General features: G+C 39.1%; 1 protein-coding gene across 1 annotated transcript in view; it reads left to right on the top strand.

Moving 5' to 3' along the window:
* FAM184A (family with sequence similarity 184 member A) overlaps positions 1-19,470 on the top strand; it is a 169,534-nt gene extending 150,064 nt beyond the window's left edge. Inside the window, exons 15-18 of the mRNA XM_073337169.1 lie at positions 5,269-5,386; positions 9,552-9,656; positions 16,151-16,350; positions 18,079-19,470. Coding sequence (XP_073193270.1) covers positions 5,269-5,386; positions 9,552-9,656; positions 16,151-16,350; positions 18,079-18,148 — 493 coding nt within the window. The 3' untranslated portion in view covers positions 18,149-19,470. The remainder of the gene's footprint in view (positions 1-5,268; positions 5,387-9,551; positions 9,657-16,150; positions 16,351-18,078) is intronic.
* The last annotated feature ends 7,782 nt before the right edge of the window (positions 19,471-27,252 follow it).

The following is a 27,252-nucleotide window of genomic DNA, read 5'->3' as shown; positions in this document are numbered from 1 at the left end:
TATGCATGGTGGCAGACCAAAGGCCAATAAACTGTTTGGTGTGGTGGGGGGAAACCCAGTGTATTATGGAGAGTTAGTTGTAAATGAAATTCCTTCCTCCCAGGTACTGCTACTCCCTGTTCTGGTGTCCTCAATCCCATTTCCTGACCCCAAAGTCATGCATTCATTCCATGTTGCTATATGTCCAGTCATCTGCTTGATTTAGTCATAAGGCCTTCACTTCCTTCATTGCTGGAGAAGCTTCACCAACTGGAAGAGATCTCTATGTCCCCATCATGATGACAGGTTTCAGAGTAACAGCCGTGTTAGTCTGTATTCGCAAAAAGAAAAGGAGTACTTGTGGCACCTTAGAGACTAACCAATTTATTTGAGCATAAGCTTTCGTGAGCTACAGCTCACTTCATCGGATGCATACTGTGGAAACTGCAGAAGACATTATATACACAGAGATCATGAAACAATACCTCCTCCCACCCCACTCTCCTGCTAGTAATAGCTTATCTAAAGTGACCACTCTCCTTACAATGTGCATGATAATCAAGTTGGGCCATTTCCAGCACAAATCCAGGTTTTCTCACCCCTCCCACCCCCATACACACACAAACTCACTCTCCTGCTGGTAATAGCTCATCCAAACTGACCACTCTCCTTACAATGTGTATGATAATCAAGGTGGGCCATTTCCAGCATAAATCCAAGTTTAACCAGAACGTCTGGGGTGGGGGGGGTAGGAAAAAACAAGGGGAAATAGGCTACCTTGCATAATGACTTAGCCATTCCCAGTCTCTATTTAAGCCTAAATTAATAGTATCCAATTTGCAAATGAATTCCAATTCAGCAGTTTCTCGCTGGAGTCTGGATTTGAAGATTTTTGTTTTAAGATAGCGACCTTCATGTCTGTAATTGCGTGACCAGAGAGATTGAAGTGTTCTCCGACTGGTTTATGAATGTTATAATTCTTGACATCTGATTTGTGTCCATTTATTCTTTTACGTAGAGACTGTCCAGTTTGACCAATGTACATGGCAGAGGGGCATTGCTGGCACATGATGGCATATATCACATTGGTGGATGTGCAGGGGAACGAGCCTCTGATAGCGTGGCTGATGTTATTAGGCCCTGTGATGGTGTCCCCTGAATAGATATGTGGGCACAGTTGGCAACGGGCTTTCTTGCAAGGATAGGTTCCTGGGTTAGTGGTTCTGTTGTGTGGTATGTGGTTGTTGGTGAGAATTTGCTTCAGATTGGGGGGCTGTCTCCCAAGATCTGTGAGAGTGTTGGGTCATCCTTCAGGATAGGTTGTAGATCCTTAATAATGCATTGGAGGGGTTTTAGTTGGGGGCTGAAGGTGACGACTAGTGGCGTTCTATTATTTTCTTTGTTAGGCCTGTCCTGTAGTAGGTGACTTCTGGGAACTCTTCTGGCTCTATCAATCTGTTTCTTCACTTCCGCAGGTGGGTATTGTAGTTGTAGGAATGCTTGATAGAGATCTTGTAGGTGTTTGTCTCTGTCTGAGGGGTTGGAGCAAATGTGGTTGTATCACAGAGCTTGGCTGTAGACGATGGATCGTGTGGTGTGGTCAGGGTGAAAGCTGGAGGCATGTAGGTAGGAATAGCGGTCAGTAGGTTTCCGGTATAGGGTGGTGTGTATGTGACCATTGTTTATTAGCACTGCAGTGTCCAGGAAGTGGATCTCTTGTGTGGACTGGACCAGGCTGAGGTTGATGGTGGGATGGAAATTGTTGAAATCATGGTGGAATTCCTCAAGGGCTTCTTTTCCATGGGTCCAGATGATGAAGATGTCATCAATATAGCTCAAGTAGAGTAGGGGTGTTAGGGGACGAGAGCTGAGGAAGCGTTGTTCTAAATCAGCCATAAAAATGTTGGCATACTGTGGGGCCATGCGGGTACCCATAGCAGTGCCGCTGATCTGAAGGTATACATTGTCCCCAAATGTAAAATAGTTATGGGTAAGGACAAAGTCACAAAGTTCAGCCACCAGGTTAGCCGTGACATTATCAGGGATAGTGTTCTTGACGGCTTGTAGTCCATCTTTGTGTGGAATGTTGGTGTAGAGTGCTCCTACATCCATAGTGGCCAGGATGGTGTTATCAGGAAGATCACCGATGGATTGTAGTTTCCTCAGGAAGTCAGTGGTGTCTCGAAGGTAGCTAGGAGTGCTGGTAGCGTAGGGCCTGAGGGGGGAGTCTACATAGCCAGACAATCCTGCTATCAGGGTGCCAATGCCTGAGATGATGGGGCGCCCAGGATTTCCAGGTTTATGGATCTTAGGTAGCAGATAGAATATCCCAGGTCGGGGTTCCAGGGGTGTGTCTGTGCGGATTTGATCTTGTGCTTTTTCAGGAAGTTTCTTGAGCAAATGCTGTAGTTGCTTTTGGTAACTCTCAGTGGGAGTCTATCAAGCATTCTTACAACTACAATACCCACCTGCGGAAGTGAAGAAACAGATTGATAGAGCCAGAAGAGTTCCCAGAAGTCACCTACTACAGGACAGGCCTAACAAAGAAAATAACAGAACGCCACTAGCCATCACCTTCAGCCCCCAACTAAAACCCCTCCAACGCATTATTAAGGATCTACAACCTATCCTGAAGGATGACCCAACACTCTCACAAATCTTGGGAGACAGGCCAGTCCTTACCTACAGACAGCCCCCCAACCTGAAGCAAATACTCACCAACAACCACATACCACTCAACAGAACCACTAACCCAGGAACCTATCCTTGCAAGAAAGCCCGTTGCCAACTGTGCCCACATATCTATTCAGGGGACACCATCACAGGGCCTAATAACATCAGCCACGCTATCAGAGGCTCGTTCCCCTGCACATCCACCAATGTGATATATGCCATCATGTGCCAGCAATGCCCCTCTGCCATGTACATTGGTCAAACTGGACAGTCTCTACGTAAAAGAATAAATGGACACAAATCAGATGTCAAGAATTATAACATTCATAAACCAGTCGGAGAACACTTCAATCTCTCTGGTCACGCAATTACAGACATGAAGGTCGCTATCTTAAAACAAAAATCTTCAAATCCAGACTCCAGCGAGAAACTGCTGAATTGGAATTCATTTGCAAATTGGATACTATTAATTTAGGCTTAAATAGAGACTGGGAGTGGCTAAGTCATTATGCAAGGTAGCCTATTTCCCCTTGTTTTTTCCTACCCCCCCCCCCCACCCCAGACGTTCTGGTTAAACTTGGATTTATGCTGGAAATGGCCCACCTTGATTATCATACACATTGTAAGGAGAGTGGTCACTTTGGATAAGCTATTACCAGCAGGAGAGTGAGTTTGTGTATGTGGTTTTTGGGAAAAAAAAAAAGGGGAGGGGGTGAGAACCTGTATTTGTGCTGGAAATGGCCCACCTAGATTATCATACACATTGTAAGGAGAGTGGTCAGTTTGGATGAGCTATTACCAGCAGGAGAGTGAGTTTGTGTGTTTGGCGGGGGGTGGGGTGCGAAAACCTGGATTCGTGCTGGAAATGGCCCAACTTGGTTATCATACACATTGTAAGGAGAGTGATCACTTTAGATAAGCTATTACCAGCAGGAGAGTGGGGTGGGAGGAGGTATTGTTTCATGGTCTCTGTGTATATAATGTCTTCTGCAGTTTCCACAGTATGCATCCGATGAAGTGAGCTGTAGCTCACGAAAGCTTATGCTCAAATAAATTGGTTAGTCTCTAAGGTGCCACAAGTACTCCTTTTCTTTTTATGTCCCCATCATCAACAAAGGGTAAACCATAAGGAAGCTATTACCTGGAGTGATTACTTGTTTGAACCAGGTGACCCATTTAAACTTTTTTCTCCATCATTTAGTAAGGGATAAACAGTCTCATGCTAAGACATAGAAAGAGGCACAGAATATGCTCAGTTCATTAACTGACGTCATTCTCATGAACCTGAGACATAGGCAGTCATGTAAGGCCAAAGTCAAAATTACATAGCTGCTTCTGAAGGGAAAATACTCTTGAAATGAGAAGGGATCTGTCATTTAGGAAGCCATGTGAAATTAAATTTGGACTGACTGAATACCTTAAATTGAAAGTTAAAAAAAAATTTATTTATTTTTGGCTAAACTTGTTAAATTATATGTATTTGTGCTGAAACTCAAGGCAGTAACCTACATGAAAGCTGGATTTGGCAGATACATATGCAAGTAACTTTCTAGTGGGTAATATTTAGCATCATGAATTTGATGTCTGTTAGGAATTTCAGAATAATGTCTTAGTGACGAATAGTATTTTGTGGATATCTTATGAAAACTCTTTAAAAAGTTTTTTCATCATATCTTCCTAAAAATTCAAGAATGCTTGTGCTTGTTCTCCTACAACTGTTCTCTAAATTTGCATGCTTATTTCAGTTCTCTCCTTTAATGCTTTCCCACTCTGTGCTTCAGGTTTCCTCATATTTTTCTCACTTAATCAACTTTCCTCTTTAAATGCTAATATCCAGATGTTTATCATTTGTCTCTTACAGCTGGTTCCTTTATTTCCATCTCTCATGGTGCTAAGTTGGTTTTGCGGAGAGGAATTAGTTACAGATTAGTCTTCACCATTCTCGGATATCTTTGCTCCACTGTCCTCCACATGCACTGAGGAAGATGGTGCCAGCCTTGTCTCTTTCTTTTCTCGTTCTTCAGTACCACTTCCGTACACCTCTTTACAGTCTAGTGATCTATTAAATGAAACATTACGTTTTTATTTATTTTTCTCATTCCTCAGAATAAATCTAGCTGAGCTGCATATTGCCAGCTTCACAAAATTCAAGTTTAGATAATATTAGATGCTAAAGTTTAGTCTCTGTACAGCACATAAGAACCAGTCTTATCTACAACATCCTGTGATTCCACTGCATATATTTTTGTTTGCTCAGAGGGCCTGATTTTCAGTCTAGCCTAAACCGGGCCTTTTATTTGGTGCCCAATGGTTGCATGCACAAAAAGGATGATGAGTTTTCAAAATCTTGCCCAAAATATTGGTTGTTATAGCAAAGATGGTAGTTTCATGTTGAAGTTCAGATTAACTATAAAACCTCTTTAACCACTAATTTTGGTTGATATTAAAATAAAATGTTAATGTATGAGAGGTAAAGCAAATTGTTGTCTTACTGTTTTGTTTTGTTTTTTACCCATTGAATACCTTATTGTACTTATTCATGGTATGATTGTATTTATTTGGAATTTAATTCTGGACTACATTAAGTTAAATGTGTTGTCTTCTTCTCCTATGAAGTTTAGAAGAAATGGAAGAGAAATACCAAAACAGGGAATCAAGACCAGAAGATTTACAGCTTATTTCAGAGTTGAAAGACCTGATTGCAGAGAGGGACCAACTCATAAAGAAACTGATTGTAAGACTTTTTGTGCTCTTTCTGGTATTAATATATTAACAGATCTAAATATTAGTCTAATTCCTTGAAAAAACTTAATTAAAATGGATTTAAGGCCTCAGTTCTGCTAACACTTATTCATATGCTTAACTTTATTGCAGTAGTCCCATTGACCTAACTGGAAATGCAGTAGTAAAGTTAAGCACATGCCTAAATGTTTGTAGGACCAAGCTTAATATTGTAAATATGTATCAACATGTACGTAAGTTGCAATTTTTTTTCAAAATTACAATATTCTATTAAAAGTATAATATTCTCTAAAAGCGTAAGTGCTTGAAAGCCAGAAAATTCAAAGTTAAGGTTACATAAGTAGAATATAAAACATATGCATTGGAAAGTATGGGAATACAGAATTAAGGAATCCCAAATAACTTTACTTCCGCCTTTGTATCTGTACCATCCTGTAGGTGCCCTCAGTGTAAGGTAGTTATATTCCCATGGCTAAATGGTATGTTGAAAAATGGACAGGAAATCTGGTGACTGAGTGTATCTTAAACCCTGAATACATTGGTGTTTTGCCTACATCTGTGGACATCTCAAACCATATTGACCTTGGCTTTTGCAAAAGAGTATACAAATGCTAATCGTAAGTAATACTAGGATTAAGAAATCTGCAGGCTCAGGGAGCTCAACCATTGAGGAAAATGAAACTTTAAAATCGTGTGAGAGTTTTCTATTAGGAAGAGGGGATGGGAGTTAAATATTGTAGGTCTTGGGGTATATATGAAGTGTAACAATAATATTTTTCACTTGTATAGTGCCTTCCATCTGAGGAACTCAATGTACATGCTTTATAAACAACAAGTAAATTAGCTTTACAACACCTCTGTAAAGCAGGTAAGTACTATTATCTCCATTGTACAGCTAAAGAAATTGAGACACGGTAATTGAGACAAGCTTAAAATCTAAGTCTCCCGACACTCAATTTTGTGCCTTACCCCCATTATTCTTCTCTCCAGAGGCAAAATGTTGGTGTTGCTGTTTTGTCAAGGGAAGGTGAACCGGAGAGTAGTCTCTGGTTGAGTAGGTAACATATGTACAGTATAATGAATAGGTGGTGCATACATTCATGAGCATGTTACGGTGTGATAGTAATATGTGGTTCCAATTGTCATATGTAAACAGACTGTCTCATGATTTTGAGTGGATGATTAGTAGGGATATGAGGACAGACTTAAGGTTGTTTGGGGTACCATAACTATAATTCCATACTTTCCAATATTTTCAGTGGGGAGAACTAAGTGTAACTGAATTTCCTGGCTTTCAGATATGTGTGTTTCTTAAAACTACAACATTACATTGTTTCTTTCTCTGAAGTTATTCAGGGCTTAACAAACATTGTTTTGGAATTTCCTTTGGTGTTGTAAAAAGAAAAAGAGTACTAGTGGCACCTTAGAGACTAACCAATTTATTTGAGCATAAGCTTTTGTGAGCTACAGCTCATCCGATGATGAAGTGAGCTGTAGCTCGTGAAAGCTTACGATCAAATAAATTGGTTAGTCTCTAAGGTGCCAATAGTACTCCTTTTCTTTTTGCGCATACAGACTAACACGGCTGCTACTCTGAAATCTTTGGTGTTGTCTTTTTCCTTCAAAGAATAGCTGAATGACACCACATTACGTTTTTAGGTTGGACTGTCCTCACTAGCAGAGCCAAAGCTTCAAAGCAATGGCTAGTTCTAAGATTGCCACCTTTCAGCTAAACAGCTGATATAAATGCCACATCATTGGACTGGGGAAAGAGAGATGTGGGTGGCAGAGGGAGGAATGTGAAAATGTAAGGTGTCTGAGTATGCTGGGTGATGTAGCGAAAGGTATGGGTACCTTTGCTAATAAGACAGAGAATATTGGAAAGGGCAGGTGTGTTTCCCCTTCCCTCAATAACCTTTTATTGTAGAGCACTCGTTTCACTAGCTCAGGTATATTGAGACTTGTGCTCTACTTGTTCCTTTCACATCTACATGGTCTCTGCTGTTCTGCACACAGTAATAATGTGGTGGATGAGGAGAATTTCGGTTATGTTTCTTTTTGAAAAATCTACAAACTAAATTGCCCGAAGCTCAGTTTTATCAACCTTGAAGATAGACGAGTAAGCTAACCCTGTCCAGATTTGATCCTGTGACTCTAGGAAAATTAAATATTTCAAATCAGGTGTTTAAATCACTAAGACAAACCCTTCATCAGAGCATGAATATTCCATTATAACTTCTCACATTTTGTTTCTAAACCTGCTTGTCTTTCAGCAGAAAATACTACCAACATCCACTCCCTTAATTCTTCCCATTCCATCCCAGCTTATGCATTCTTGAGAGTCTCCCACCCATTCCTGACTATGTAGAAAGCATCCCACAGAAGCAAAGTGAATTTCCTGGTATACTCTGTAGTTTACTAGAGAAGGACTGGACTAGGAATCAGGAGTCTTAGGTTCTAAACCATCTTTTATAGTTGCTTGCTATGTGATGTTGGACAGGTCTGTTAAACTTTCTGAATCCTGTAAAACTGGTAATATATATACTCTAGGAATGTTGTGAGCTAAATAATAGGATTTTCCTGTCTGGCTGAGCTGCTTTTAGTGTGACTGTAAATGAGGTTGGTCTGGTCTTCAACCTAATTGTGAGGTTCATCATCTGGCCCGCTGACGTGCTATATATACTGAACATGCACAATATTGTTAAGATGAGAATAAAATATAGGAGTTTTTGGCTCCCAGTCTTGTAATGTGCTAAACCATATGACCTCAGGAGAGTTAGAGATACCATCATCACTTTCTTCAAGAAAATATTTTTACTGTACCAATGAATTTAGAGGAAGAGGAGGACATAAATTGTCTTTATGTTGCTTACATTTTTTACACCAGACAGTTCTTTGCTGAACTTTACTAAGTCTGTCAGACTCTTGACAAATCTTACAAGATTTAGTGGATCTTAAGTCTGCAGCAGCATGATGGAATGTTTGACGCTCCTAATTCAGCAAAAATAGCTTAAAAAAATTAAAAAGCAGGGTTTTTTTAAATCGTAGAAGTTCAAGAACTTGAAGAAACCAATTTGAAGTTTTTATGTCAAGCTACCTCTGAGATATTTCATGACAAAATAGCATTAAGTCCTAAATGTAAGCCATATCTAATTTTCCCAACTTCCATATCTCAGAAATTGCTTGTCCAATTTACCTCACTTTTGGCACCAAAAAGAAGAAAAAGTTCCTCTGGTCATAGACCACACAAACAAGATTTATGTCAGACAGGACCTAACACAGGATTTTAGACAGGTGAGGATGGGGACAAATCAGCTTAATAAGGGGAAACTGGTTACAACCAGACAACTACTCTGAACCTTCACAGCTCAAAGTGCTTGTTGCTGAATTAGGAACATCAGAATATAGTCAGGCTGCTGTAGCCTTATTTGGGGAGTTGTAGACACTCAGCATATCATAGGATTGGGAGGGCCTCTCTTAGCAACTCCATAGGGATGATGTGTGCATTAGTTAAAAGTTTATACAACATTTTGAAAATGTAAAGCATTTGAAATTAATGGCACTTGAGAAGGCTCACTTCTCAGCCTTTAGTCTTTTTTACTACAGCTTCACTGATGAGGACATATTTGACTGAGGCCACACAAGAGGATAGTGACAGAAAAAAGATTGGTTTCAGAGTAGCAGCCATGTTAGTCTGTATCCGCAAAAGGAACAGTACTTGTGGCACCTTAGAGACTAACAAATTTATTAGAGCATAAGCTTTCGTGAGCTACAGCTCACTTCATCGGATGCATAGAATGGAACATACAGTAAGATGCTTATGCTCTAATAAATTTGTTAGTCTCTAAGGTGTCACAAGTACTCCAGAACAAAGATTAAGTATTGTGGGTCCCTGTCTATCCACAGTCCACTAAACTATGCTGTCTCTCAAGTGTAAAATGTACATAAGAGAAACCCGTTAATGTAAATTATTTAGTGTTTCTTTAATTGTATGTAAGATCATACATAAATAAATTTTAAGTAATGGATTGATTGGAATTGATAGAAATACAGGTTTGGAACTGAATGTGTTTGAAACAGTGTTATATACAGATCTTGCCATTAGCTAGTGGAAAATGCATAAAGAGAAGTTTGTATTTCTTGTTCTTCTTTATTAGGATGACAAAAAATTCTATCAACTGGAACTAGTCAACAGAGAGACTAACTTCAACAAAGTGTTTAATGCAAGCCCTAATGTTGGAATTATTAATCCACTGGTGAAGGTAGGCTTCACAGGCTCTATTGCTAAAATGGAAAAGAAATCTATGTTAATACATAGTGTAAAAAAAAAAAGTATATAGAGACATGATAGTCTCTGTATTTTGTTAGACGTGTTAGTCTCTATATTTTGTTTGATGTGTTCAGAACACTGCATATAGTTTATTGCTTGCCTGTATTCTATTTATTATTATTTATTTGTATTATGGTAGTAGTACTTAGGGATCCAAACTGAGATTGTGTGCCAGTGTGCTGGCTACTGTGAAAACATAGCATAAAAGATAGTCCCTGCCCTGAAAAGCTTAAAATCTAAATAGACAAGATAGACAACAGATAGAGGAGGAAGGATTATAACATACAAATAAAGTGAGCAGTGATGATCTGAAAATGTCATGTTAGTTCCATAGAGACACAAGGTGGGTGAGGTGGTAAATATTTTTTATTGGACCATCTTCTGTTGGTGAGAGAGACAAGCTTTCAAGCTTACACAGAGCTCTTCTTCAGGTCTGGGAAACATCAGAGTGTGGCAGCTAAATACAAGATGGAACAGATTGTTTAGCATAAGTAGTTAACCCATACTTCAGAGGACCATTCAAGGTGAAGTGGCTCGTTAACACCCCTCCAGTCATGAGGGGAGGAGAGAAAAGGGAGGAAAGGCAGCTGTGGGTGGTTGTTAGTGGGTTATACATTGTTGTAATAAGCCAAAACACTGCATTTATGGAGTTAAATCAGTCTCTTACCTTAACTAACCTTTTAAAGGTTTCACATAAGATCATATAAGAACATTTCCCTGTCTCTCCCCCATATGCTGTCTGTAGGTTCCCTGGTCCCTCATATTTTGCAGGGCCCAGCAGCTCTGTAAAGCTCTTTGGTGTGCAAGGTCCCCTGGTACTGCTACATTAAAATTGGTCTCATAGTAAACTCTGGAGTGCTCTGTGTGGGAAAACTCAAAATGTGAGAAATTTAAATAAAATGGAAGCCTGGGCCTAACAGACAATATCAGAACTGTGGACACCTAAACCAGATCAAGGGGCGGTTTCCACTTAAAGGCGCATGTAGAAATACAGACACTGCACCCCTGTTAGTTGGGCATGCAAATATCAGCATAGAAGGTGAAGCATGGCTTAGGTGAGTAGAGTAGAGTACCCTACCCTGGCTCTCTAAATAACAATCAGTGCCTCTCACATCTACACTGCCATTTTTAGCAGTGTAATCTCCCATTCCTGGAGTCTTTCCCCACTGCAAACTGGTCAGAGCTTTTTACTGTGACATGTAGCTTACAGGCACTCTATACACTGCCAGAAGATAAAGGGTTGGGAGTGTGTGTTCAAAAGTTTTGGAAGATTTTCTCAACCAGTTGTCTTAAACTTTTGAGGTTTAAATATGGATGTTAGCTGGTGTGGGTTTTTTTGTTTTCTTTTGGGATTGTTGAGTTAGGTTTTTTTGTTTTTTGTTTTTTTTTTGTCGCTTTGATTTATGAAGCACTTATACAAACTTCTGCAGCCTCAGATCTTCAGACTGATCACTCACAAATATTTGGACATACACTTCTATCATTTATACCTTTTCAGATCAGAGCCATAATCCATAAACGTGCCTTAAGAATTAAAAGATTTCTAGAACTTGGATTTTGTATAATTACCTAGCAATGTTTTAGATTTAAATTATTTTACATTATATTAGTTTTCTAGTTTAAATTAAATAGAAACTTTATTAAACCATTTTCTTCAGCTCATCAGGAATAATTGTGACCTTATCCAATTAAAAAAAAAACACATACTGAGCTATGCTGATGGCATAGCAACAGTCTAGAGTGCTAGCACAGAAAAGATATCCATGGGTTCAGAAGCAACTTGGGAATTCATAATTAAGGGCCTGACCCAGTGTACATTGCAGTCAAAGGAAGGATGCCTACTGACTGGAGTAGAATTAGGATCAGGCCCTAAAAGTTGCAGAAGTGATTTGTGGGAATGTGAGCCATGGGGAAAATATTTGGGAAGATGCTTGTTTCCTCTTGGCCAGGCTAAACAGCAGGATTAAAACTTATTGAAACTGAACAATACTGTAAATTCTACTTTTACTGGAATAGAGATGATGGAATAAATAGTCAACAAAAAAGGAAAGTAAGACTGAGGGAGACAACCTAAAACGAAGGGGGGAAATAACAGCTAATATTGCATTAATAAAACATAACTGTGATCAGTCAGAATAACAACATGAAGATTCAAGCGTCATTAGTTTGTTTTTCTTCTTTCTCATGTATCTTTATTTTACTTATTCAAATGTTTCTCTTCATAATAACCAAATGATCAAGATCTGGGAAGTGCTGCATTCAGCATAGTTAAGATAACGTTGTGAAAGTAAAAGAACGAGGAGTACTTGGGGCACCTTAGAGACTAACAAATGTATTTGGGCATAAGCTTTTGTGGACAAACACCCACTTCATCAGATACATGGAGTGGAAAATACAGTAGGAAGATAGATATACAGAGAACATGAAAAGATGGGGGTTGCCTTACCAACTCTAATGAGACAAATCAATTACAGTGGGCTATTGTCAGCAGGAGGAAAAATCACTTTTGTAGTGGTAATCAGGATGGCCCATTCAAACAGTTGACAAGAAGGTGTGAGTAACAATAGGGGGGAAAATTAGCATGGGGAAATAGTTTTTAGTTTGTGTAATGACCCAGACCTGGCAATGGGGTTTGTTGCAAGGATAGGTTCCTAGGTTAGTGTTTTTGTTGTGTGGTGTGTGGTTGCTGGTGAGTATTTGCTTCAAGTTGGGGGGCTGTCTCCCAAGATCTGTGAGAGTAAGGGATCATCCTTCAGGATAGGTTGTAGTTCAGGGATCTCAAACTCAAATCACCATGAGGGCCACATGAGGACTAGTACATTGGCCCAAGGGCTGCATCACTGACACCTTTTCATATAAAGATACAAAAGCCCCCCCACCCTGCCCTCAGCCCCGCCCCCACTCCACCCCTTTCATGAGGCCCTGCCTCTGCCCTGCCTCTTCCGACCTCTTCCCCAAATCCCCACCACTGCCCCACCTCTTCTCTGCCTCCCCCCCTGAGCGCATGGCTTCCCGCTCCTCCCCCCTCCCTACTGGAAAGTGCTAAGCATCACCAAACAGCTGTTTGACGGCAGGAAGCACCTGGAGGTAGGCAGAGGAACAGGGACGTGGTGCGCTGGGGAGGCAGCAGGTTATAGGAGCTTTGCGGCCACAGGAAATAACTCTGAGGGGAGTTGGGGGGGCCGGGGAGTTGCAGGCTGCGTGTTTGAGGCCCCTGTTGTAGATCCTTGATGATGTGCTGGAGAGGTTTTAGTTGGGGGCTGAAGGTGACGGCTAGTGGCGTTCTGTTATTTTCTTTGTTGGGACTGTCCTGTAATAGGTGACTTCTGGGTACTCTTCTGGCTCTGTCAATCTCTTTTGTCACTTCAGCAGGTGGGTATTTTAGTTTTAAGAATGCTTGATAGAGATCTTGTAGGTGTTTGTCTCTGAGGGATTGGAGCAAATGCGGTTGTATCTTAGAGCTTGGCTGTAGACAATGGATCGTGTGATGTGGTTGAGTTTTGACTGCATTTTAAATTTTAATTAAATAAATTAGTATTTAGTGGAAATCCCACATTCCCAGTACTGCTAGATATATTTTTCCCAGTTTTCTTGAAGCTACTCTACACTGGATATGAAAAAAAATTCTTTGATTTTCCCCTCCTCAAAATCCAGTCTCCTTCCCCCACTCCAATATTTTTCTGTGGCAGTCTTTGTTTCATTAGCCTTCTATTACAAAGTGACTTGATTCAGTACTATTAATGAGGCCATGACATATTATTCAGCATTGACAGCAGTTATTTTTAACATGTGTATCCAACTATACAGCAGCTGTGCCAGTGTGAACCAGCGGAGTGTGCTGTCCATTTGCACCCGTAGACATTGCCATATGTTGGTGGGAATAGGGGCAGGAAAAAAGCCCAACATATAAGGATGAAAAACCTGAGCATTTTCCATCAACTGTAGTGTAAGAGCTTCAGTGGGCAAAAAGCCGAAGAGTTCAGTGGGTGATGTCAGTGAGAGAGAACAGCAGTCCTTGGGTAGTTAAAGACCAACATCTCAATTAGTAATGACTTTGTCTCCCCTTGCCAAAATATTTTGTCCTTTCTTGTTCTGAGAGCACTGGATTTTGTTTGTTTGTTTTTCAAGTACATGTTACTAGAGAACAGTTTTAGAGGGAAAAGGAGACTCTTAGGTCAGGAATTGTAAGTAACTCTGGTCTTTGAACATTGAGTCATGATTAGGCAGAATCACTGCAGCACGATTGACAGCTTCTTAAATGTATGCCGCAGATCTCTGTAGTACTATATGGTCACGTTATTTGAGATTCTATGATGTTTTGAGTGAATTTAATGAAAGTGCTAAATGTTATTTTGTATCTTCAGAGTGCACTGTTTACAAAATTCTAGAAACCTAGTTTATTATATGTATTTTACAATAGAAACTATTTTATTTTTCCTGAGTGCTTGGATGTAGAGAATATACTCAGGAAAATTTAAAGGTAGTACGTAAGAGAAAGCTGCCAGAAAAAAATGACCCATGAAGCACAAAGCTTTAATACAATATAATTTCTTTTATACCACTACTGGTATACTTTACAGACAAATCCCTGATACTTTCACTAATCTGTTTTATCACACATAGTGTATGTGTGATAAAACAAAGTGGGACAGTCTTAATTTAATCCTTCTCAACGGAAGACCTTTCCCCCTAGTACTTAAAAAGGGACCTTACTGTTCCCTCTATCAAGACCCTGATTTATATTGACCTTTATTCAGGTGGGAGGGGGAGAGAAACACTGAGAGTAACCCCCTTTGGAACATATTGGCTCAGTGTGGTTGTTTCAGGCTGATCTATGGAGGTGTTGTCTCTGAACTTTGAATGTGCTACATTAGCAGCACTTGCCGCTACCAGCCAGGTAAGAGGCCAGAATTCAAACCTAGGTCTCTCATCTGGCAGTACTGGACACTATCAATAGGGCAATGTAGCCATCTACATTTCAACTTTTTCTATACTTGAACTCATTGTTCCTGTTGTTTCAAATGCAGTTCTACTCTTCAGAGTAGATGTTATAATTTTATGACAGAATTACAGATGAATTTGTCTCTTGGGGGCTCCATATAAAATGTTTACACATTTTACACAGTTTGCACAGTTTACAAGTAACAAGATTTTTTTCTAAGTGCTTTAGATGGGGTTGTATATGTATTTATGAATAGTATTTGTGAGAAAAAATGAACCCAGTTTCACTTTTAAATCAAGTGGAGTATATTTTTAATGAAAACCTTGTTACTGTGTAAATAGGAAGTACATGAGCCAGAAGTAATCAATAGATATTAAATATGGTATGCCTCACTAGACCATTTCTCTGTAAAAACTTTTGAGATTTAAACCTCCCATATATTTATAAGTTCTGAAAAATCAGTGAGTGGGAGATAAAGCTAGTACTGGCATGGCAAATAGTAGATAATCATTCATTTTACCTCGTAATAAATTACTGATACTAAAATATCAATATCAGAATACAGGTTTCAGAGTAGCAGCTGTGTTAGCCTGTATCCGCAAAAAGAAAAGGAGGACTTGTGGCACCTTAGAGACTTACACATTTATTTGAGCATAAGCTTTCGTAAGCTACAGCTCACTTCATCGGATGCATTAAGAATAACTCCTCTTTCTCTTTGAATCACTTGAAGTACTGTCAGTTGAAGTTGAAAGATACTTCAAACTGAAAAGTTGATTTAGTTGTGCCATCTAGTGGCTAGAAATATTCTACTTAGAGATAAAAGGTTGTGCTTTTTTCTTTCTGGCAAGGAACTGAAATACAGTGTAGCATCAGTTATATCCTTCATAATAATGTAATACACCGATTGATTTGGGGGTCACTAGTGCTTTAATAAAAGAATGTACCTTAATTACAGATTTTCTAAGTTTCTGGTCGAAGACAAAAACTAATTGTTTACCAAACTATACTTAAATGGCAAAGTGAAACGTATTGAACAGATTTACCTTTCCCGCCAATGAATTTGCTGCATTGCATTTGACAACAGAACTATTTCACTAATCCAGAGAATGTGTTTAAGTAGAAATGAAGGATAGTAGACTGAAGTATAATTTTGTAGAGAACTAGCTACCTCCCCATCTCCATCCAATAAAATATCTTGCTCTATACGTTCAATCCATGAGAATAATATACATATTGACTGCTGAGCTAGACCTGAATTCCTTAGTAAATTTGCTTAAATATTTAATTTTCCTTTGAGAATTTATGCTATTCGGCATTGTTCAAGGAATACAATAAAGGTGCAATTATAGAAACCATTCCACTTCCTTCCCAAACTTGCTTCCCATCCAAAAAAAAAAAAGCTATAAAGGAACCTTCTTATCTACCAATCTCCTCATCTGTCCTGGTGCAAGGAGCCTTCCTTACATTTTTTATTTTTAATGCAGCAAAAGAAGAAGAATGATAAATCAACAAACAGGTTTGTGAGTGTCCCCAATCTAAGTGCTCTGGAATCCAGCGGAGTGGGCAATGGACATCCTAACCGCCTGGATCCCATTCCTAATTCACCCATCCATGATATTGAGTTCAACAGCAGCAAACCACTTCCACAGCCAATACCACCCAAAGAGCCCAAGACGTTTTTGAGGTGAGCACTGCCTCACCAATCCTTTTTTTTTTCTTAACTCATAGAAATTTTCCTATTTAGATGAAAATCCCACTTGTTTTATTAAAACTTTGAGTACAAATATTACTATGGAATTTTTACACTCTGTTTCTAACCTCTTTACAGTAATCCTTTTTATTGTAGAACCTGTTGAAATGTGAAATATTTTTTGACCTTTTTATAAGTCTTGAACCCTCAACTTTTAAAACCTTTTAATATTGCTTAATATGATTCATGTGCTTCCAATTGTTTACATTTTATGAACAATTGTTTTAAATGTTTGTGTGATTTACTAGTTGTCCTTTGGGAATTGTTTTTAACATATGGATTTTTTATTCATTATTGTGTGATGACTTCTATATGACACAATTGTTTTCTGTGGTACGTTGATTTTTTTTTTGGTCCTTTTCCTCATTTCTGTCAAATTGTTTCATAAACATTAGTTTAGTGCAGAAATGGGAAATATGTATGGTTGGGTGTTTTAATGCTGCCTTTCCAGTATAAAAGTTAGCATTAAAATCTCCAGGATTAGGTCTTTGAAAGGGATGGTAGAGTGAATTGCACTATTGATTTAACAAATGAATTAAGAGGGAAGACTCGGGGCTTTAGGTGCCTGGATCCTGAGTGCACTGCAGAAGTGGTATTCTCTATCTGTAGTTGGAATTGCTTGCTATCCTATTCCTACAACACACTTTATTTGCAAATCAAACCAATGGCATAAGTGTCAGTTGGACAAGCAGTTGTTTCCCTTCCCTTATGATTTACATGGGTAATGCCACAGTTCTGACAAGTGTTAAAAATAGAAGTGGGAAATGGTAGAATTAAAAATAAATAAGTAGTAACATTCTGTTTCAACAAAATATACTTTTGTTAAATACGTTGTGTTGCTTATTTTTCCCTGTGCACGTGATATGCATGCTTCTGCTCAGACGTCAGTAATGTGCATGTGCATGAATTCATGGATTGTGATGCTGGAGTTTCCATTGCAAATTGTTTCGTGACTTGTATTACCCCAATAAAACGGTAGGATTGTTTTGTTCTTAATTTTTGTTGACCAAATAACTTTGATCTAGCATTAAAATTACATACATTTTTCTTGCTAATTCAGTAGTATGATTAACGTGTTTGAGGGGGGAAAAAACTTGTTTGTCATGCACCAATTTCCTTTTTCCTAGTATATAATTAATGTATTTTAAATTGTGTGCATGAAATGATACAAGTAATATTTCAGTTTGATTTATGTAAAATATTAAAATAGTATGTATTTTTGTTTAGTTACTGACTAGTCTTTGTTAAGCACATGTCTTTAAGAATGTGATGCTTGCATCATACTTCTGAAAACTATCTTAACCAGAGGAAAAGGATACTAAAAGAGGACCCTCCAAAGTTCACCCCCCCAACAAAAAAATTTTATCCAAAAAAACAGTTAACTGTATGATTTTAATTAATATTATCTCCAAATATTTTTCCACCTTACGACGTGGCTTCTTAATTTGTCTGTGCTGCTGATGCTCTCCAATGGAGTGGATGATCACAGATATTGCAGAGGGACATTAAACTAGAGTATATGCTACAGAATGTGATATTTGATTTATGAAAAGATTTTTTGATCATTTATGTTCCGTATTGTATTCTCTGTGCTTTTTCCAGACGTTTTGCACTCTTTATTTTGGTTGTGGGTTAAAAATGTTTTTCTTTTTATGAATTTAGCCCTCCTCAGACTGAAGCTTCACCAGATCCACAACGCCAGGAATGGTTTGCCCGATACTTCACATTCTGAGAATTTTTTTTTTGTGGCATAGCGTGGTGTGGATTGTTTATAAGAGCATGCCTTTAAGTAACCCTATGTGAACAAGCTTTCCTGTACTTTGTCAAACACTGTGAATGAGAAAGTATTTGTCTCTCTGATTTGAAAATGCACTGTATTTCATGTGGTATTTGTTGGAATCACTTGACATGATATTATATAATGTGCGTAATTATATCAATTATTTTTATTTAAAATGGAAGAGTCTTTAAACTTTGTATTTATTACGTAATAAATTTTGGTAGAACAAACATAAGGCTTTCCCCATTTTTCCTATAAATATATGTTTTCTTTGGTTGCAGTAAGGCTCCCCCTCCTTCCAAAGCAATGTACTGCATGGTTATAATATATCAAAATAATCTTTCAATGATAGATAAAATAAAAAATATCAGACTAGGGCAAGGTATGTTTAATCCATCCCAAATTTATTTTTATTTGTAGCACTTTAATAATTGTCCTCTTACTAACATTTAAAGTGATGAATACGAAATAAATCAGACATAGTTTAGCTGCTGGCCTTCAGAATTGAGTGACTTTGATAAGACCATAAAAAAAACATTCAGCATTTTCTTTTTTGGGAACTTCTTACTTACTGCTCATTAGACTGGGCACTCTAGAAATAACTACTACATTTGATGTTGAGTTTCACCAGAACCTGCCTTCACAAATTACCTGTTTATTTTATGAATATCTACGAAGACAAATGCTCTTCGGAACATTTGGGATACTACACTAAGTATCACTGTGTAAACCAAGAATCATTAAAGGAAATCTGCATTTTGGGACATCCTCCTTCAGGCAGAATACAGACTTTAAAAGTAACCCTAGACAAATTATACACACAATCGTATGCAAATCTTTCATTAAAGCTCAACCATATTCAATTATCTACATGAAGGAAGTTTCTTTTTTACCTTTTGACATGAATCCATGGACTACTCGGCTTTTTCAGGTAGTAAGCCTGATTCCCTAGTCTGTTACACTGGTGTGACACCAGTGTTACTTCATTGCCAGACAACTGCTATAACAGATTGGAGAGTCAGGCCTATTGGCTTTATTATTTATATTCTTTGATAATTCAAAGATTACCACAAAGTAGTTAACACTGGTAGTCTCAGGGAGAAAAATATCTTTGTTTTATGAATGTATTTTAAATCTGAAACTCTCTTTAAAAACAGCAAAGGACTATTCTGATTTATTTAAATAAGATTTTAATAGCACATACAAAAGCACATAGATCTTCATTATTTCCTCTGAAGCCCTGATTATATCCTATTTCCCTTTATATACAAACAAATATCCAGTAAAAGATACTCAGTAGTTATAATAAGTTTTATATGTAGTATATATATATATATATATATAAATGAACAATTTGTATGTTTTCAAAAATTTCATTTAGAATATTTTATATCTTCTATAACTCAGCTTGAAAACTTTCACTGAAAGCCATGCTCTGGTGATCCTACCATAGTGTAAAGTAAACAGCAGATTCTGTGTAGTTGGTGGACTCAACTGTCGGTAAATGCAATTTTTAATTTTAGAAGAAAGCCATATTGGGCCAAAATGTTGGATTTCTTGGCTGTTACCTGAAATAAAACACACTAGCTCATTTTGCTATAACATTCTGAAGTGAGTGTTATATTTTTTCTTCTCTGCTTTGCCAGTGTTGTTAAAAGTACACTGCTTCTTTGCTAACCCAGTACCTCATTGGTTAGAGTGTTAAGTTGCATAATCATACGTTTTTGCTTATGAAATTTATAGATATAAACTATAAATAAAACCAACGAAACTCCACTTCAGATTTTCCTGTTCATGCATTTTTTGCTCTCTTCAGTAAATGGTGTATTGATAGCCTCTGCCTTTGGGCATCAGCTTTCCAGTGGTGAGAACAAACTCAAGAAACCGTCAGTTCGAGTCCTTTAAGATCAGCAGCTTTCAAACTGACAAACAAGTGTGTCCTGACAAAACCAGTCAATTCCCAAAGAACCCAGGAAGACTGAAAAGTTTCTGCCAAATGGTATCCAGAATACTTGATGCAAACTTTATTCCACATTATTTTTACTGTCTTTCATGTTCGATTCAGATAGGAACCTGCATTACCAGATTAGACCATTGTTCCATCTAGACTTGTGTCCTACTTCTTGTAGTTTGTGATGCTTTAGAGAGAGAATGAGAGAAAACTCCTTTATGCCACTGGTTAAGAGCCCAGTCCTGCAAACTCTTTCTCTCACATGTAGTCTTTCCTCACATAGCGTTCTTACCTTCATATTAGTTCCATGGGAATACTCTTACAAGGGAGGATTTTCAGAATCAGGACCTATTTGTGCAGTACTGTTTATGGGACTGGGCAAATTCCTTCTTAGCTCCCATGAGTGACATTTTAGTATTTTGATGCATGAGATTAGCTTATCTGTATCATTGTAGCTTGTCCAAATATAAATGTTGTTAATGGTAATAAAATTGACTATCCCTTTTGTTGTTAAAATTCTATCAAGAAAGTTTGGGGTTGTTATGTATCAACATTAAATGTTCAAATAAATTAACAAGTAGCAAAGTACACAGGCAAATGCAAAGAGACACTTTAACACGAAACGCTTGGTCAAAAGCATAGCAAAACTATGGTTTAGTCAATATTACACTTCTCCAGAGAGAGTGACATGATAAGGGAATGAAGTTCAGTGATGAACTGCATTTGACATAATGGCAAAATGTAAAGAAATCCCATGAACAATCATAAGGTTGTCTTAAAATTCAGCCACAGGGTCATATTCTCTTCTTCAAGCTGGACCCTTTTTTCACTCTTGTGGTACAAAAGAGCTACAAAACTGGTGGATATCCCCAGTTGGCAGAAAACTGTTGTGTCTGACTCTTCTACCAGTCCCCTTGTAACCTACCAGCAGAGGGGACATGGAAGTGTGGGTCATGGCAGCTCTGGTCAGCACTGCTGACTGGGCTATTAAAAGTCCCGTCAGCGGCGTTGCCTGGCTAAGGCAGGCTAGTGGCTACCTATTCTGGCACCGCACTGCACCCCGGAAGCGGGCAGCAGCAGGTCCGGCTCCTAGGCGAGGGGGCCACAGGGCTCTGTGTGCTGCCCCCGCCCTGAGCACCAGCTCCGCACTCCCATTGGCCAGAAACCACAGCCAACGCGAGGTGGAGGCAGTGCCTATGGGCAAGAACCGCGCAGAGCCGCTTGCATGCCTCTGCCTAGGAGCCGAACCTCCTGCTAGCCGCTTTCAGTGCGCAGCGCAGTCCGCGGTGCCATGACAGGCAGGAAGCCTGCCTTAGCACCTCCACTGCGCCACTAACCAGGAGCCGCCAGAGGTAACCACAGCCCCAACCCTGCACCCCAATCCTCTGCCCCAGCCCTGAACCCTCTCCTATTCCCCAAACCCGGCCCCACTCCAGACCCTGCACCCCCAGCCCAAAGCCTGCACCCCCTCCTGCACCCCAGCCCAGAGCACCCTCCAACACCCTGAACATGGCCCTACCCCACAGCCCTCACTCGCACACCCCAAATCCCTCATCCCCAGCTCCACTGGGCATGGGCACCAACAATTTTCTTCAAGTGGGTCACCAGAAAAAAAGTTTTAAAACCACTGTTCTATTCTCCCCCTGGGGGCCAGAGCCAGCTGGTGTACTTTTAAAATAACCCCAAGGCTTTTCAAATTATGCTGGGCCCACAGCCGGGACAGAACAGGCCCTGGAATCAGCTGACTCCTTTCCCCTACATACTTTAAGCTACCCCTAGCAGATATTGGACATAGCTGAGAATTTGGCCCACAGTTCAGTATTTGCTTTGGTGTCTCTTAGCGGTAACCGATTCCACAAGTTGATTATATATGCTGTATAAAGAAATATTTTTGTGTTCTATATTTACTGATTTAACTTGTTCTTTTGTCCCTCATGTTCTGTTATTATGGGACAAATAGCTCAAACAGATCAGTTTTCACTATTTTTGTTATTTATATGATTATTTTCACATTCATTTACAAGTATAAATAAACCTTAATTTTGTAGAAATCTTGGGACACCCAAGACATAAAATCAGGAACATGTAAAAGATGGAGAAAGTATACAAAAGCATTTTTACATTCACTTTTTTTAAGATCAGTGTTTACTTGTTCATCAGTTAAATCCTATTTAACTCTGCTTTCCAAGGTAAACAATCCTAGTCTTAATTTCTCATTTTGTATAAACTTCTAACCATCTTTGTTTCCATTCTTAATGGATTATATAATTTTCTTCATTGTTAGGTTGGAATTTTAAGTTAGACAGCTAGGCATTATGCCTTTTGTCACATACTGACCATTATTTCCTGCATTTTGAGGTTAGAGCAACAGCTGGGTGAAGTTTTTGAGAAAAATAGTTTATTCACTGAAAAATACAGTTTAAGGTCAACTGAAACTATTTGCAAATTTGATAGACGTTTAATGAATAGTATCAGCCAAAAATAGTTTTTAGGGCTAGATTTGTTCTTAGCTGCCATTCATAGAGGAACTGCAGGCCCCGACCAGCCCTTTATCACCCCCTGGCTAGAGCACTCACTTGGGATGTGGGAAACCTGGATTCAAGCCTCTCCTCCCCCATTCAGAGCAGGGAGTTGAACATGGGTCTCCCCAATCTATGGTTAGTACCCTAACCACTGGGTTATAGGCTATTCTGGGGTGAGTCTAAAACTTTCTTGTTGAATCTGTTCTACTTTGTATAAAATAATTAAATAGTGATTGGCCCAGAGAGAGATGATGCCATACCCTGCTGCTGGAGGGACTCCCATGGATTCCAGTCCCTGCTCCAATTAATATTTATTTATATAAAGTCAAACAGCTTCAACAGAGAATCTGAGACAACTGCACCCCAGAATATTGTATGCTCTAGTGGTTGGAGCACTTTCCTGGAATGTGGGAGAGCCAACTTCCAAGTAAAGCAGAGTAGAGATTTGAACCCAGTTCCCTGACATCCCAGGTGAGTGCTTTAACTATGGGGCTAGTGTATAATCAGCTTGTCTGCCTTCTCTAGTTTTATGAATGCTGATTCCAAATTTCTTTTGCTTTTAATGTAAAAATTAAAAAAAGAACAGCAGTAAAATAATGCCAGAAAACTAAATGTTTCATTGAGTTGATCCAAAACAATTTTTTTCTGATTTTTTCATTGAGAAAAATTGATTATCCACCCAGCTGCCAAGGGTCTGTTTTGATGGTTTACACTTGAAGACTGATGGAACCAAAGTCATCAAAGGAATTTTTGGTTCATCTAGCTGGCCACTCTGGGATTTTGACTTACAGGGTGTACTGCAAAGCTCATTTGTTCACCGAGGCAACTGAAGAGATTGGAGCTTGATGGGATAATTGTTGATGGGGGATGCAGGTTTGGTGAGGAAGTTTTGCTAGAGCTTTTTCTTAGGGTTGCTGTTGGTTTTGTTGTATTGTTATTTTTCAAAATGTCAAAAGTATCCAGAATAGTAGTTGGACACCTTCTTATCTGTTACTTAGCAATTTATTTATTATTATTTATAAGTGTAGAATCACCAAATCTGTGTTTCCTTACAGGAGCTGTTGATTTGTCCCCATTAAGTTATACCTACTTCAAGCATTATATTATTACTCTCTCCTTAATCAAACTCTCAATCAGTTTTCCTAGGATTTTGGTTAACTACTTTTTTGAAGTATGGCACTGCAGTAATTCCTGTCTTTATTTAAAACAATTTGCAGGCAAAAGCTTTAAAACGGAGTTTAGGTTGAGAGGAAAGAAAAAACAACTCTCTCCTTCTCTGAAAGATAAAATCTTCACTGACTGGTGTTCTTTTCTCCAAGCCACCAAAAACAATTAGTTTGGAAATCAAAGCATCACTTTTAATTTAAAAAGGTTCATTGCAGAGTGATTTGCATAAGTGCACATGTAATTATATGCACAGATGTGCATTCAAGCCCATAACTAATTTGCCTTTCAATTTACAGTACTGTGATTGTGCATACACAAAGCCATTTTTGCACTTTATGATAACTGCATGCACAAATTAGGCAACTGCACACATGCACATGTGCATGTACAACTAAGCAGGTGTATTTTTGAAAATCAGGTAACCAGCGTCACCCATGCTGCCTTATTTCTGTCTCTGTATCACCATCCTTTCAATGTGAACTTAAGGACAATATAATGCTTAAACAGTACAAGGTTTTATATTACCAATAACTCCTGAAATTAAGAACATCTCTTTGCAGGCATCTTAACCTGAATTTTAGTTGTTATACGCTGTTACATCTGTATTATTTATGTATACAGAACTCAAACAGCAAATAAATACTTGACAAAGGCCCTTCTCCAAAGAGTTTTAAACCTAATTTTACAGGTGACAGAATAGAAGAGACCGTAAGAGGGACAACTTTACTGTAATGTCTTACACTCTAATCCTGCACTGAGCTCCACCCAGGTGCATACCTGAGCTCACCTGGAGTACCAATTAGTCTCACAGAAAAGTTAATACTGGGCCTATCACCATGACAATTTGGGGTTATTTGCAGAATTGAACACAACATAGAAAGCTACTCACAACAAGAGGAAGCGTTAATACAATTAAAAACACTTCTGCTGGAAATATTTGTATCTATGCTGATAAGAAACAAACACATCAACCAAAAGCTAAGGCAATAACAAATAGGTCTAGCATCGTTCCCTAAAGCTCACTAAAACCTGACTCTGTCCCAAAGGTGAAAGCTCATGGAGATCACTAGGTTGGATTGTCCTGACAAGAGGAATACAGAATTGGAATAGAGTGCTGATATTTAGGCTGTTTTAAGTGGATAGTACTACTGTTTGTATTAAGTATTTCCCCCTCCCCACTTTCTTCCTGCCCTTAACTATGCACGGTGAGAGTCTCATATACTAAGCAAAAATGAAGAGCAAGCCGTATTTATACCCTACTTGGGTGAGATTCCATTTTCCAATCTCAGTTGTAGGCAGATGGATTGAGCTGAGCTGATTGGAACCTTCCTTTTATGTTTGAGGGTGAGATTCACGCAGTGGGGGATTGGAAACTGCCCCGTGGATAGCCAAGGAGGCTGCATGGCTAGTATGGAAAAGGAGACCTCAGGGAGGTCTATGGTGAGATATTTTGTTTTACCTATTTTCATAGCATGTGGTTGGAATTCAACTGATTAGTATCTCCATCCTATTTAGGTCTTTAGAGACTATGTAAATTGGGTTGAGGAAATTACCAGTGAAGGTGAATGTTGTATGTGATAGGAAACCAATGAAGTTGACTGGTAGGGATGGTGTGTGAAAGTTTCTTCAATAATCCCTTCTCTAGATCCCATGAATTGGTTCACCACTCTTAACTTGCAGGATGCTTACTACCATGTGTTTTGTTCATCCTGCATACCGAAAGCATCTGCATTTTATCACCAGTTTAGAGTCCTACCATTTGGCTTGTGAACAATTCCAAGGATTTTTACCAAATGTTTTTTGGTGGTAGCAACTCATCTGAAGTGACGAGTGATATATACCCCTATTTCAAAAACTGAGTGATAGATGGCCACTCACTGCAGCAAGTCACAGATTACATTCAAACCGTTCTCCATCCATTCTCCTGGGTAGGCCTGAGGACTAGCCGAGACAAATTTACTCTTATCCCTATTCAATCAGTAAAGATTATGGAGCAATACTAGAATATTGGAATCCACATCAGCATACCATCCTCAAAGAAAGTTTGGCACAATGTGTCATCTCATTTCCAACCTTCATTCTCAGCCAAGAATTTCAGTGAGAATCTGCCACGCTTGCTATAACACACAGCTGCTTGTACTTAGATCCCCCCTCCCCTTCAGGTCTTTGCCCTCTTGAAATCTGTTTACCAACTGGTTAGACACAGCATGGACTTATCTATAGTGGTCCCTCCACAAGTGCTGACATCTCTGTTTTGGAGGCCAAAAACTCAAAATGCCAGCTAACCTGTAGTGTTTCAATCATCCTACCCCTGCCAAAGACTCTTGTTACAGATTGTGCCAGCATGGTTGGGGTGCACATCTAGACAAACTTCAAACACAGAGACTGTGGTCCAAGACAGAGTCTCAGTTGGACATAATTGTACTAGAACTCAGAGCTGTTCACTTAGCCTGAAAGGCTTTTTACCTTTCCTGCAAATCACAATCATCCAAGTCCTGGCAGACAGTATTACAGGAATGCATTACATAAACTGACTCGAAGAAGCAAAATCATCCCCCTTATGAGAGGAAACTATCTACCTGTTGGACTGGTGCATCATTCATCAGATCAACCTAACAGCCCTACACTTACTAGGCAGCCAAAAAAATTTAGTGGATAAGATCAACAGGAAGGGCTCCTCTACGCACAAATGTACTCTCAAAGATTTGGTTCCTTTTACAAGGGGGGATCCCCACTATAGACTTCTTTCCTACCTATGTCAATGCAAAGTACTTTATATTTTCCTCCCAGGGAGGAGAGGGTCCAAACTCTCTGGCAGATGTATTCCTGATCCAGCAGGAAAGAGACCTCCTATATCCTTTTCCTCCATCCCAGAGGGGATATTTCCAGTGCTCTGAAGAAGATACAACAGCATATGGCTGAGATGGTGGTGATAGCTCTGGCCTGGGCTTATCAATTCTGGTACTCCAACTTGTTGCACCTGTCAAGCCAACTATCTCCTCTTCCACTTCAAAACCATCCAGATATCATTTCACAGAACCAAGGTTTCGTGTTATATCTTGACCCAATTTTTCTACATCTGACAGAATAGAGGCTAGTTGACTAAATTCTGTTGATAGGACTGCCAGTGGTAGCACAGGACATTTTGATCCAGAGCAGAAAGGCTTCTACAGGATTGACATACAAAGCTACGTGGAAGTGTTTTTCATTGGGTTCCATTCAGACACCTTCAATCTTTGGAATCTTCTGCTCCTGTTAGCTTGGATTATTTGTCTTTGAAACACCCAGGTCTGTTGATTAGTTCTTTTAGAGAGCACTAATCTGCTATCTCTGCCTATCATCCGTCTTTTGAGAGTCAATCAGTTTTTTCCCATCCCACTGTATCAGTGTTTCTAGGAGCCTGTTTCATGTTGTTC

The sequence above is a fragment of the Lepidochelys kempii genome, chromosome 3 (genome assembly GCF_965140265.1).
Source record: "Lepidochelys kempii isolate rLepKem1 chromosome 3, rLepKem1.hap2, whole genome shotgun sequence".
NCBI lineage: Eukaryota > Metazoa > Chordata > Testudines > Cheloniidae > Lepidochelys > Lepidochelys kempii.
This window is presented reverse-complemented; position numbering and strand designations above follow the sequence as displayed.